This window comes from Pectinophora gossypiella, chromosome 4 (assembly GCF_024362695.1).
Source record: "Pectinophora gossypiella chromosome 4, ilPecGoss1.1, whole genome shotgun sequence".
Lineage (NCBI taxonomy): Eukaryota > Metazoa > Arthropoda > Insecta > Lepidoptera > Gelechiidae > Pectinophora > Pectinophora gossypiella.
Window position 1 is genome coordinate 10,787,394 of NC_065407.1, and position 14,335 is coordinate 10,801,728.

Genomic DNA, 14,335 nt, shown 5'->3' on the forward strand with positions numbered 1-14,335 from the left:
TACCATAGAGCTAGCTAACAGACTACCAACTCTTTAGAAGCTGTGTCAAGACTGAAAATCTGCTTCTCAGGTAATCCCACAGTGCATGGGAGTTGTAGCAACTATAATTCACTATGTAGTTGTAGGACAACAGGAACAAATGCTCAAGCTAATGAGGAACAAATACAAAGCCTGTAAAATCTCAAGGAGGATTCAAAGCTTCTACAGGAAGCTAGGTTGCCCAGTATAGTAATTTACGATTCACAAAAGTTTAAATTTATTTTTTCTCAAATTTTGGCAAGTTGCTGTTATTATGTATTCCTAATTATTTAATATGCTGGATAAGACCAGCACACCATTATAAATTGTGTATACTGATATCTACTCAAAAAATGTAAGGATTGAATAACAGACAATTAAAAATAAAAATAATTTATTATGAGGTATCAGTTTTCATTAGAGGCCATATGTCTTATTAAATTAGATATGAATTTATCTACTTTTCGGACATCTTGCTGCACTTCTGTTTTATACTGCAGGCACTGAAACAAAAAAGTAAGATTTGATCGTAACATTTAAAATAAAGTCTGTGGCACAACATTAGCCAAATTGACTGCCACCTGCCCAAGATAACCAGAATAATTATGTTCCAAAAAGTTTTTCATAGTAGGAATCAATTTAACTGTTCAGGTTTAATACAAGTAGTTCTATAGTAAGTAAGGTACTATTATTGCCTCATTAACATAACATATATTATACAATTATAACATAATTTATGTTAAAATCTTTAAAATAATAAGTAAATTAAAAAAAGCAAATTATATTAACATAGATACCTTTTTATTGTCCGTAATTTTTACCAAAAAGACACCCTTGGAATGTGAATATTTAACACTGTATCGAGTATTCAGTGGGTCACGTAAATATAACATCTCAGCGGACTTCTCAAACTCTTCCCAATTTGGTATGAAAGTCATACTTTTTGATTTATTTAATTACTTATTTTCAAGAAAAACGTAACACTTTCCCAACCACACTATGCAAGTTGGCTCATTTGATTTGACATTGACAGTTAAATGTTGCCAGTCAGGTGTTGCCGACAGTAATTTGCTAAAATCCCCAAACGCATTGTCGAAATTCCCCACGTTTGGGGAAAGAAAAATGATAATTCCCCACATATTCCCCACAGAAATAAAACAACCAAAAATGTAGGTAAAGTTCGGTCTCTGTGAGAATGCATTTCTGACGTATGTCAGATATCACTAGTGTCACATTCACTGTAAAGTTCTTTTTAATATCTATATTTTCTAATTATATTTTTCGTTACGTTGAAGAGCAAATACCATAATTTTTTTATTTTTTACAGAAATTAAAAAATGTATTTTTTCCCGCTAGGTAGAGCTACTTGAAAGCTAAATTCTGCCGGTAGGTCGCGATATATTCCATGTGATTTTTATTTCTGCCACTAGGCGGCGATAATAGATAATACTTAACGTTAAAATCACCGCAAGTTTCCGTAAAATTTTACTCTCCAGATTCTGCTGGTAAACTTGACGTCAAAATACGGCATTAGTTGGACGGCAACTTGACCATTATTCTGACGTCAACTTACGGAATAAAAGGCTATCAGGGAAATCAATCAAGACTAGCAGAAATTTGATGTTAAATATCGCGTATTTGTGTTTATACTTAAAATCCCCGCATTTTCCCCGAATTGAAGCTCTCCCCACACATTCCCCAATCAGCTTTGCTTTCCCCGCAGTTTGGGGAATTCCCCACAGATCGGCAACACTGCCAGTCACTCAAAACTCAGAACAATATGAGACTCAAAATGATAAAAAAAAACAAATATTTTTTCTCCAATGGGATGGTAGAATAAAGTCGATCGGATAAACTCTCTAAACTATTTAAAAAAATTAAGTAATTTCTTTACAACGGGGAGTGGAGGCGAAAACAAAGCGTACAGATGGCGTTTTGATCAATATTTCCTAAACCTATCCCATTATAACAACTTGTAGGTAATGTATTTTATGTAAGACGGCGAACACCTTTATGTTTTTTTTATTCTTTTTGATATATATCGCCAATATGTAGAACTTATATTCTAACTGGATATTTGTTGACTTCCGGTGTTCTGAGATTCACCACGTTCTGGCAACGTTCAGTTTTTTTGGCAATGACAAACAACCAAAACCAAAAATGGCAAAAATCAAGGCTAGAGTCTGGATTCGGACGAACCCGAATAATGTCCCGATAAATAATAACCCGTAAAAATGGTCTCACTCTCTTCTCAAAGGCCTTAGAGATAAAAGCTATCCATCAGTATAAAAAAAGGATTGGCTAACTTGTGTAGAAGGAATGATTTGTCCAAGATGCTTATCATAATATAGGACACGTTACATACATACGTCTGGTATTTTCTTCTGGTTCCCGGATCCCGGAAGTCAAAGCGGTTCAAACAAATAATATAATAATAATAAAATGGTTTGAACGCCTTTTTATAATCGAATTAAGTTCCCGGATCGGGATCCGGTTCCGGACCTGAATAGAAAAACCTAATCTGTATTAAAATACCTTTATTTCTTAGGTTTCTTTTTTAAGTTCGTTCCGTTAAAATTAAAATTAAATAATTATGAAATGTATTCAATGTACCTTTCTTTTCAAAATTTATGGATATTGTGAAAAGTTGCCGATCGATGATAATATGACAAATATTGGCAACATTAGTTGGCGCAGCGCGCAACCGAACGATTATCTATCAACCGACGGATGAGGACGAAGAAAAATCAATACACGCGATTGTATTCGTCTTTTTAAAATGAGAACGTGACAAAACATTTAATCCATCGAAAGAAACCATTTTTATTTAAAAAAAATATCTGCAAAGGTTTGATGCTCATTTTTTATTTATTTACATAGTGATGAATTTTCTCATAGTTACGGCGTGGTAGAACATTCTGCGCGTTGATTATCTGCTTTTTCTGCAAATTATACCTGTTAGAGGTAAGTAAAGCTTTAATTTTATTATCCTGAACGTTGTGGCGTTCTAGTTTAATCTATAAATTTGGTAATTATGTCGTATATGGACCATTTGAAAATGGACTATCGACCTTCGCCATTGTCTGCATGGTGCATTGCGTTTGCGAGGTAGGTACATAGATATAAAATGAAGTCGTTATAATAGGATTATTTTTGATTTTACTTGAACTACACATCGTTGTGCAAGTTAGTGTCAATGTAGTTTTGTTATGCATGCGTAAATCTATCCGTAAAATAGTAAGAGTTTCCTGCAAGGATAATGGACAGCTGCATACAGTAGGTAAGGTAGGTAGTAGGTATTGTGGATCTGATGGATATTCGTTATTTGATTTAAGAATATGTTTGAATTAATAAGCATTACATTTTAAGTATTTTACAGGCAATGCATTATTGTAACAATATTTTTTGTTTCTTAGGTTACTAATTTGCTTGTAAGTGTATGTTCTAATGTTTAAAATTTTTGAGTTAGTAGGATTGGGTTTTTTTCCCTAATCAGAGTTGGTATTTATCTTTCAAGTGTACTTTAATTATCATAGTGAGTTTGTCTCAGTCTAATTGAACTCAGAAGATCAATAATAGGTAGGTTAAAGTTAACATTCTATAGGTTGAGGGTCACAACATTTTGCTTTTTAGGTAGGTACCTATAAAGCACAATGTGGTAGGTAATTAAAACACATAATAACGGGTTCTTACTGCGTTTAAATGGGGATATGAGACTCCCGATATTTCGACGCTGTTGCAAGTGCCATGATCATGGGATGACTGATGAACAGTGTCGAAATATCGGGAGTCTCATATCCCCATTTAAACGCGGTAAGAACCCGTTATTATGTGTTTTAATTATGATAATAACTGCGTAAACTTAAAACAATGTGGTAGGTAGTTTCTTTCTTCAGCTTTATGATGATCCTTATCCAAATCAATGGTGCTCAGACAAATAAATTCATTTTTTTTGTGTATAGATACTATGATTATTATTAATTTATATAAAACATGAGATCACTTTCCGAATTGAGCTAGTCATAGGCACATCCACTAGATGAACTGAGGAGCCATATAGCCGTCTATATGGTTGGACCAACTGTGTAGTGAAAATTACTTAAGATAAATGAATAAATTATTGGTGCAAGTCCAGCACAAAGGTTTGGATGAGCCAGTGACATTATGGCACCGGTATCATTTTTCCACAGCAATTTATATTTATTCTCATACATTTATATTTAAAAACACAAATTATACAAATATTCTTCTACATAAGTAAATCAGTATTGGTTGTCTTAATTAATGTTTTTTGAAGATATGGTTGTGAAAGGAAATTGCATTTGAGGCTATATTGATAAGTTAGCCAATTCATAATATATTGTTATCTCAAACCAATACCTAGGTATATACAATTAATCCAATTTGACAAACACTCAAAGATGTTTAGTTACCAATTCATTATGGCTGGTAACAAAAATTGTTGGGGATGCCGGGATATTTCTTCTTCTTGTTTCTCATTAAAACTCGATATTATTTATTGTTCTTTTATTATAATGCTTCTTCATCAAAAATCTTACACCACGTTCTACAATATTTTTCCAGAGAGAGCTTAACCAAAGACAATCACTTTCTTATATTATAGAAGTAAAGCGCCATAAAGTATAGCCTATATAATTTAAAGGTTTTGGATGAGTGGACATTGGTCTCAACAATCTCTCCCTCAATGTTCACTCATTACAAAAACATAAACATTATTAAAGAAAACATAAGAAACATATCCCCTATCATAATAACCAAAAATAAAACTTCTAAATGATACTAACATAAACAACATATTCTTTAAATAAACACCCTACTCTTTCAAAAAACAACCAACACCAAAAAAAACTAACTCAATTTACTTTTAAACATTAAAAAAAAAACTAACCAAAATAATTCTTATACTAATCCACAGTCACTAACTTATTTATTTCTCTAATTTAAAAAAAAACATACTTTTTCTAAACAAAATTGTTCTTATACTAACTCATTTCTCTATTTAACTTATTTATTTAATCCTATTTTTTATATATTTATTTACTTTTATCTATTCTAACTTAATAACTTTCTTTTACTAACGCTAAATTCTTCAACGTTTTAAACTTACAACATAATTACATACAACATATTTTACTTTAAGTTTAGCATGTTAATTAACTTACAAAATCTTTCACCAACAAGAGGCTTGGTGAAAACATCAGCAAGTTGATCTACAGTTGAAATATATTTAACAGTGATCAATCCTTCCTCTACCTTTTGTTTAACGAAATTGAACTTTACATCAACATGTTTCAATCTCTTTTGGTCTGGATTTTTAACAGTTTTCATGGTGCTTTGATTATCTTCATAAATTACAACATTTTTAATATTAATATTTAAATCTGACAACAACTTATGTAACCAACATGCTTCTACGGATGCCTCACACAATGATACTAACTCTGCTTCTGTAGTACTAAGTGCTACTGTACTTTGTTTTCTAGATCTCCACGAAATTGTATTTCCAAACAATTTAAATATATATCCACTAGTAGATTTTCTATCACTATCTCGAGCAAAATCGGCATCAGCAAAACCTATCAGAATGTCACAGTCATTTAAGTTATTTTTATAATATATCAAGCTGTAATTTACTGTTTGTTTAACATATCTAAGTACTCTTTTTAAAGCTTTCCACAACTTTAGAGTTGGTTTTGACTGAAATCTACTTAAATATGATACTGATGTGGCAAAGTCTGGTCTGGTGCTTACCATGGCGTACATTAAAGAACCTATCAAAGATCTACATTGGTATTCAAGAGACATATCAATTTCTGAATCATCAAACTCAAGTTTAAAGTTTAAGTCCATCGGTGAGTTACAACCTTTGCAGTCAATCATGTTATATTTTAATAAAACATTTTGTAAATATTTGGTTTGATTTATTGAAATGCACTCTGAATTATTTTGAATGCTAATTCCAAGGTAAGTTAAATTATCAGAACCTAAATCCTTCATTCTAAATTGTGTTTTCAAAAATAACTTTATCTTTTCTATCTCTTTTTCATTTGGCCCAATTATGAGTAAATCATCTACATATAAAAGTATATAGATTTCACCTTTGTTATAGAGGCAGTAATCATTTTGTGAACGGATAAATCCATAATTTGTAATTACTTCAGTGAATTTTTCATACCAGTATTTTGGTGATTTCTTGAGTCCGTATAATGACTTTTGAAGTTTCAACACATGACTTTCTGGAATATCTAGTCCTTGTGGAGGTTTCAAATATACATCTTCATCTATCCTCCCATATAGAAATGCTCCTTTTACATCCATCTGATGGATTTTGTATTCTTTTTGTGCGGCAATAGATAATAAAACTCTCAAGGTTTGAAGCTTCAGTACTGGTGAGTATATATCTTCTAAATTCTCCTTCTGTTGAAAACCTCTTACTACTAATCTTGCTTTGCATATTTCCTCATTTCCTACTTCTTTTCTTGTAAATATCCATTTACTATCCAGTAACCTTTCTTTCTCTGGTTTATGTACAATTCTCCATGTGTCACTATCCTTTAATACTTTTAATTCTTCAGCTACTGCCTTTTCCCATTCTACTTTATCTTCTCTTTGATTTATATCATCAAAATTTAATGGTACGTCTTGTTGACTTGTCAATAGAGCATACAACGCTTCATCTTCTGAACTTAAATCCAATTCATACTCCTCTTGCCACTTTGGCTTCACTATCTTCCTTTTATCTCTCCCTCTTTCTTGTAATTTAATCTCTTTCTTCTCCTTGTTGTCACGTCCTGGTTTTCCATAAATTTTCTTCTCTTTATTTTCCTGTCTTGGCTTTATACTAATTATATTTTCTTCTACTTCACATATTTTTTCTTCACATACTTCTTCTTGACATTCCTGATATTCTTCTTTTTCATCTTCTTTGTCTCCTTCTGTATCATCTAGTTTTTCTTTATCCATATTAAACGGTATATAACAATATTCATCTTCTTTCTTTTGTTTTTCATTGAATACTACATTTCTCCCAACTATAACCTTATTTGTCTCCTCATCATATAATTTATATCCAGAAGTACTATATCCTATAAATATCATCCTTTTTCCATTATTATCCAGTTTCTGTCTCAACTCTTTAGGAACATAATTATATGCTACACATCCAAATACTCTCATATTCGATACATTTGGTACTCTTCCTTCCCATAATTCTGAAGGGGTCTTGTCCTTTCCCAATGTTGGGCTTCTATTCGTAACATATGCTGAGAATAACACAGCATGCCCCCAAAAGTCCTTTCCAAGTTTAGAATCAATGAGAATTGTCCTCACCTTTTCTACTAAAGTCCTGTTCATTCGTTCCGCTACTCCGTTCATCTGTGGGTTATACGGCACTGTGTGTTGCATCTGTATACCTTTGTCATAGCAAAAATCTTGAAATTCCCTTGATACATATTCCCTACCATTATCTGATCTCAACTTCAAAAGGTTAGTTTGAAAATGATTAGTTGCATAATTATAATAAATTTTGAATTTTTCAAAAACTTCACTTTTGTTTGAAATTAAATATACAATTACAAAATGTGTGTAATCATCAATGAATGTTACAAAATATTTATATCCTTCTTTAGTAGCTGGATTTATGGGACCACACACATCGGTATGTACTAACTCAAGAGGCCTAGTTGCCCTACGTCCTGATTTATTGAAAGGTAATTTTGTCATTTTTCCTACCAAACATGGTTCACATAAAGTATGATCTATTGTGTTATTTTTTAAGTTATCTAATCCATGGACCATTTGTCTCTGTGCAAGTAAATTTAAGTTTTTTAATCCTAAATGACCAAACCTTCTATGCCACAACTGTAACATATCACTTTCATGTTTTGATATAAAGTTACTCTCAATTTCAAATTGTGGAAACACTTTAATAGTGTACAATGAACCCTCAATATTGCCTATCAAAGATAGATAATTGTGTTTATATATTCTCACTTTGCCGTTAGAAAATTCAACTTTGAAACCACTGTTTTCTATTTTAGATACAGACAATAAATTTTTTCTCAATTCCGGTACATAATAAACATTTTTTATAGTAAAGTCAGAACATCTTTGTCCTACATAAGCTTTCACATATATATTTCCAATTCCTACTGCTGTTAAAGTTACACCATTTTTAGCTGCAGCTATAATTTTTGGTTTACTTAATTCCACATATTCGTAAAAATAATCTTTAGTATTAATTAAATGATCAGAGCAGCCAGAGTCAATACACCAAGTTAACGTTTCACTATCATTATTCAATTTTACTCGCTCACCTGAAAATTCCTTGTCCGTTCCTGAACAATATGCACCTTCCTCTGCTGACATGTCTGCAGCAAACGTCTGATTTTGCCATCCCCGTTGTCCGTTACCTGTTCTTCCATTCCCACGAAATCCTCTGTTTGGTCCTTGATATCCTCTCTGTCCTCGTCTAGGTGTATATGATTGTCCTTGTCCGGGTGTATATGTCTGTCCTCTTCCGGGTGTATATATCTGTCCACTTCCAGGAGTATATGTCTGTCCTCTTCCAGATGTATATGTCTGTCCACTTCCAGGAGTATATGTCTGTCCTCTTCCAGGAGTATACTGCCCTCTTGACCAAGTTCTTGAACGGCATTCATATTTTCTATGTCCTTCCTTTCCGCATTGAAAACATGTAAAAGCAGTTTTATAATGTCCTTTTTCTATTTTTTCTATTTTGTTTCTTTTTTCTTCTTCACCAAGTAGACGATCTTTCACTATGTCGACTGTAAGGTTGGGCATTGATTCCAGTGTTGTTACAATAATGTCATATGACGATGGCATTGACAACAATATAATATTTATTTTTTCTTCTTCGCTCAATGGACTTCCGGCATCCCTTAGTTGATTAAATAATTTAGATAATGTCAAAAAATGATCACATAGTGGTGTACCTTCTATGTATTTTATGTCCGTTAATTGTCGTCTCAAAAATAGTTTGCTTCTTGTTCCTTTCTTCATGAAATTACTTTCCAATTTTTGAATCATATTATAGGCTGTGTCTTCATCTTGAATGTAATCTAAATATGTGTCGGCCACTGCGCCAATTATTATGCTTTGAGCACGTGCTTCAGCTTTTGTGTTTTCTTTATTACTCGCAAACTCGATATTTTTTATAGCATCCAAACATTCATTTTCTCTCAATATTGCGCTAATTCTGAATTTCCATACTGCATAGTCTTCGCCGGCAAATTGTCTAATATTACAATGAAATTTCTGGAATTCCGATGACGCCATTTTTCCTTATTAGAATCTTGTTGATTTTCTTACCAATTTCTCGGAACTACGCTCTGCTACCACTGTTGGGGATGCCGGGATATTTCTTCTTCTTGTTTCTCATTAAAACTCGATATTATTTATTGTTCTTTTATTATAATGCTTCTTCATCAAAAATCTTACACCACGTTCTACAATATTTTTCCAGAGAGAGCTTAACCAAAGACAATCACTTTCTTATATTATAGAAGTAAAGCGCCATAAAGTATAGCCTATATAATTTAAAGGTTTTGGATGAGTGGACATTGGTCTCAACAAAAATGAATCTTCAAATTATTTTGTTTCAGATTCTTGTTGTGTAAGGTCAAGATTATACATTATACACCAACATAATTATAAGTTAAAATGGAAGAAATGAATGGGGAGCTTTACGGGGATGGGTTAGTAAGCCTTGATGAAGGATCCTTGGAGTCCACTGATAATGGGAAACAGGAGCAAAATTGCAAAATTTGCGAGTAAGTGAACAATCTACTTAAATTAATAAATAATAATGGAAATATTTGTTCCTTGTGTGTAACAATTTTTATTGCATTACAGCAATAAGCTATGTAGTCCACGGGTGTTGTCTTGCCTTCATGTATTCTGTGAAGCTTGCATTGATAAGTTGATGGTTAATGAAGCTGGAGATTCTCTAAAATTTGATCTGGCTGTTGAGTGCCCAATATGCAAGCAAGAAACCAAGGTAAGAATTTCAAAATGATTTGTGTTCTTATATCATCTTAGTTTTTTATTTTTGTGTTAATTAATTTTTGTCTTTGTTTATAGATCCCTGGAGGTGGAGCTTCCTCACTCCCTTCTGATTACCTGCTTACCAACATCTTGGATGTGTCGGCTATGGACCAGTCTGTTGTGTGTACTTGCTGTAAGAGCAAGGAACCTGCTGTCGCTAGGTGTACCGATTGTTCTCATTTCTTATGTTCCAACTGCAATTCTGCTCATGAGTTTATGAGGTGCTTCGAGAATCACCGGGTCGTTCCATTCGACGCGCTCAGGTCCTCCAAGGAGAAGTCTGCCGTGCATAAGCCGATTTTCTGCACTCGTCACGTTGGAGAAAGTCTTAAATTCTATTGCTGCGAGTGTGAGGTCGGGGCTTGTACTGAGTGTCTTACTGTAGACCACAAAGTTGGTGAACATCGCTGTGAGCGCATTGTTGATGCGGAGCCAAATCTGCGGGCTGAATTACGCAACTTTATAGTCGAAGCCAATGCCCGCGCAGCGGCCGCTGGTAGTGCCTCAGCGCGCCTTGACGATGCTCTCGGAGACCTGCAGCGCCAACGCGATGATGCCGAAGCAGTTATAAACGAAGCTTTCCATGCCTACAAGGCTGCTCTTGAACGACGCCGCGAAAAAGCTCTCGAAGAACTCGAGCGTCTTCATAAAGAAAGGGAGCTTAAAGTGATGGATTTATTTGATCGTGTCGACAAAACTGTTCAGCGTATCGATTGCGCTTGTAAGTTTACTGCGAGGCTACTGCGTCGCGGTGATGGTACTGAAATAGTCATGCTAAAGAAAACTGTGGCTTCTCAATTTGCGCGTCTGTTGGAGGGAGCACCTGAGTTTGATGTCGATTATTCTTTGGAGTTTGTCACCAAGATGGATAAGTTTGATGCAGTCACAGAAGAAACATTTGGAACATTCCGTACTGAAGCAACCCGTGCTGAAGAAAGAAAGCGCGCAAGCGAGTCATCCGCTATTGTGTCCGTGGTATCAAACTCCCACTCTCCCGCTGTTTCCGTAACCAGCGCCCCCGTATTCGATGATTTTCCTATGGGAAATGCTCGCCGTGTGACTGGAATGACAGGAGTCGGTAACATGGTGGGAGTCACCGGTGTCGGCGGCGTGCCCGCTATCGGGGTGCCTGGAGTGGGCGCCGTGCCGGGAATGAGCGCGGTCACTAACACCAGCGTCATTTCTGGAGTTGTTAACGTCAACAGTGTAGCCGGAGTCGGGGCAGTAACGGGTGCGGGTGGCGTACCCACATTGCCTTCGATGGTGGAATACAATTTGCAACAATTGGCAAGCATTGCCGAGAAAGAAGTTCCGCCGCCGCCTCATGCATCGCCCGCTCCATCTTTCACTCTTGCCGAGCTGCTAGCTGGAGACCTAAACTCCCCTCAAGCCTACAATAATCTGCAGGCGCTCGCCAAGCTCGGATTAAATACGGGTATGTTCAGATTCGAGAATAATTATCGATGCCACCTTTCAATTTCGTAACCGAATGCTTTGTTTACAGATGCTAACAATGGTTATGGAGGAGTGGGAGGCGTGGGCGGTATCGGCGGGGTGGGTCCGCGCGGTGTGTCCATCGGGCGGCCGCTGCTGACGGCCGCCGAGGAGGCCGCGCTGGTGGCCCCTCCCGCGCCGCTTGTGCGTGCTACAAAGGCTACACCTATGCACATTAGGTTCAAGTTCGGACAACTCGGAGGGGGCAAAGGACAGTTCAACGCTCCGCATGGATTCTGTCTTGGAAACGATGAGGATATCATTGTTGCTGATACTAACAACCACCGCATTACGGTACCGCTTCTTTTTCAGGAAAGATGTTTCTTATTTTTGTAAAGCTTATGGAATTTTGATAACGAGAACTTCTATATTTTCAGGTGTTTGATAAATCTGGCAACCACAAGTTCAACTTTGGAGTGGCTGGCAAGGAGGAGGGCCAGTTGTGGTATCCGCGTAAAGTGGCTGTCGTTCGCGCCACCGGCAAGTTTGTTGTTTGCGACCGCGGGAACGAAAGATCGCGTATGCAAATATTCACCAAAAATGGGCATTTCCTGAAAAAGATTGCTGTACGTTACTAATAGTTAAAATAAATACATACAGTACTTAATATATTCCACTTGTCACTTGTAATATTTGACAATGTAAATTTTGTTTAAAGGTGCGCTTCATCGATATTGTTGCCGGGTTGGCCGTGACCGCCGAGGGCCTCATCGTTGCCGTAGACAGTGTGACACCTACCGTTTTCATTCTATCTGAGGAGGGCGACCTCATGAGTTGGTTCGATTGCAGCGAGTGTATGAGAGAACCTTCGGACATTGCCATTAGTGGTATGTCTCTTTACTAAGGCTGTAAACTGAGCTAAGGTGGCAGCGCGGCGTCAAATGTATAGATTTGACTCGCGCTGCGGCTGTTAATGCAGTTTGCGGCCATAATTGCTTTTGAAGTTAGGTGGGGTGCTGGAGTACTAATGTGTACCGTTTTCAGGCAAGGAGTTCTACGTGTGTGATTTTAAAGGGCACTGCGTTGTAGTGTTTGACGACGAGGGACGGTTCCTGCGTCGCATCGGCTGCGAGAATGTGACCAACTTCCCTAACGGCATAGACGTATCGGACGCCGGCGACGTGCTGATTGGAGACTCGCACGGCAATAAGTTCCATGTCGCCGTTTTCTCGCGCGATGGCGTGCTTGTCACCGAGTTCGAGTGCCCGTATGTCAAGGTGAGCTTTTCGTACTATTTAACATCTATTTTCGCAATTTTGTTTGGCTAGGTTGCAGGGTCAATCACCCGATTGTAAAAAAGTAAGAAGATTCCGTGCTTCGGAAGTCTAACGTGCCTTCCGAAGCCGTTGGTCCCAACCCGCACTGGAACAGCATGGTCGAGTATGCTCCATAGGCCTGTGCCCAGTAGTGGGACATATAAGCTGTTTATTATTTTTTCGTCACTACCTACTTCTGTCTGTCTATAGTATTGGCTGTCTCTTTATCATGGCATATCTTATGCTGTTCTGGCTGCTGCCTTTCTTTATGTAGGAATTATATTTTCAGGCATTTGTAAGGCCCAATTTTTAGTGTTTAATTTTTTTTGAATAAGTTTCGTTTGTTTGCAGGTTTCTCGTTGCTGTGGATTAAAGATTACTTCTGAAGGCTACATCGTCACTCTGGCTAAGAATAATCACCATGTTCTAGTCCTCAACACCCTTTACATTGTTTGAGGAGTAATTCGATGGCTGTAAGTCTGCATACTACAAGATCTCACATTTATTCCCTATATTTTATATTTTAATTGCTGTTTTTACAAAGCTTAACGTTTTTGCTAAACCAGTATTTGACTACTTATTTTCGTTGTTTTGTGTTGAATTTCACATTAGTCTGATTTTTAATATGTACTCTGTCCATATGCAGTGCTTGCAGTTCTTAATTTTCATCATCTGGCATTTGAAGGTGACAAATAAAGCATCGCTGCGTATGGATAGATCTTATGAGTCATTATTTCCAAAGTACTGATACTACTATATACAATATTTCGGTTTGTTCATTTCTCATTTTATACAGTTGCATTTAGTTATAGTAACGCAAAATCCAAAGTTTAGTGTAATGTTTTAAACTTCTTTTTTATTTTTTATTATTAGAGCCCAGTCAATAGATCCATAAACACTTTTTAGGTGTATTTGGTTATTAGAGTTTCCAGCATTATATAATCGGTATTTAAGTTTTAATCTTGAACAATCTGAAAGCAACAGAATGTTACGGATGCCTGTGCAGTTACGTTTCTTTTTAATTATTAAATGAGGGTATTTCCCTTTTACCATAGAAACTTAATAGCCAAGTGAAACCAAAAAAAACCTTTGACTGGACTATTTATTGTATTGTGTTTCTAAATTTAGCAGCTGGTATGGTTCCTAGTTCGAGTGAAGTTAATACATGTCAATTAGGGGACTGCGTGGGAGTGTCGCCTCGTATTTCGGAAAGTTGTCGTTTCTGTAAAATGCTTGCTTGATATACGTACATTTAAAACTACTTTGAGATCAGTCATCCGCTTAGTAGTGAACAAATGAACGCACAATTGAGTTTTTAACAAAATTTTAGTGCTACGTGACCAAAGGAGGCGACACTAAAATAACGTGCCATCTAGTTTAGGTTAATATCGTATACAATATTATATATTGTCCGTTAAAATATATTTACCATTTACAGAATTCTTGTGTCTATACAAAATGTTTTTCATGTACTCTTGTTT

General features: G+C 36.0%; 2 protein-coding genes across 3 annotated transcripts; one reads left to right on the plus strand and one right to left on the minus strand.

Moving 5' to 3' along the window:
* Positions 1-395: 395 nt before the first annotated feature.
* LOC126366102 (signal recognition particle 9 kDa protein) lies at positions 396-1,056 on the minus strand. Its single transcript, XM_050009040.1, has 2 exons — positions 816-1,056; positions 396-521 (listed from the first exon to the last, which is right to left on the minus strand). The coding sequence occupies exons 1-2, from the start codon at positions 954-956 to the stop codon at positions 426-428; spliced, it is 237 nt and encodes a 78-aa protein (XP_049864997.1). The 5' UTR covers positions 957-1,056; the 3' UTR covers positions 396-425.
* Positions 1,057-2,720: 1,664 nt separating this feature from the next.
* Positions 2,721-13,688, plus strand: LOC126366034 (brain tumor protein-like). 2 transcript variants are annotated; one of them, XM_050008918.1, is made up of 9 exons: positions 2,721-2,982; positions 9,663-9,830; positions 9,913-10,057; positions 10,141-11,539; positions 11,609-11,892; positions 11,976-12,164; positions 12,257-12,425; positions 12,583-12,815; positions 13,206-13,688. In XM_050008918.1, exons 2-9 carry the CDS (start codon positions 9,721-9,723, stop codon positions 13,308-13,310), a joined length of 2,634 nt encoding a protein of 877 aa, XP_049864875.1. In that variant the 5' UTR covers positions 2,721-2,982; positions 9,663-9,720; the 3' UTR covers positions 13,311-13,688. The 2 variants fall into 2 exon arrangements, with proteins under 2 accessions (XP_049864875.1, XP_049864876.1); XM_050008919.1 differs by having other exon boundaries at positions 2,721-2,866.
* The last annotated feature ends 647 nt before the right edge of the window (positions 13,689-14,335 follow it).

Bases quoted from the DNA above. Each gene is read 5' to 3' on its own strand.
- LOC126366102 (XM_050009040.1), bottom strand. From the start codon at position 956: ATGACTTTCATACCAAATTGGGAAGAGTTTGAGAAGTCCGCTGAGATG. The intron at 522-815 runs GTATCTATGTTA...TTTTTGTTTCAG, and splicing joins AAATTACGGACAATAAAAAG to TGCCTGCAGTATAAAACAGA.
- LOC126366034 (XM_050008918.1), top strand. From the start codon at position 9,721: ATGGAAGAAATGAATGGGGAGCTTTACGGGGATGGGTTAGTAAGCCTT. The intron at 11,893-11,975 runs GTACCGCTTCTT...CTATATTTTCAG, and splicing joins CTAACAACCACCGCATTACG to GTGTTTGATAAATCTGGCAA. The intron at 12,165-12,256 runs GTACGTTACTAA...TTTTGTTTAAAG, and splicing joins ATTTCCTGAAAAAGATTGCT to GTGCGCTTCATCGATATTGT.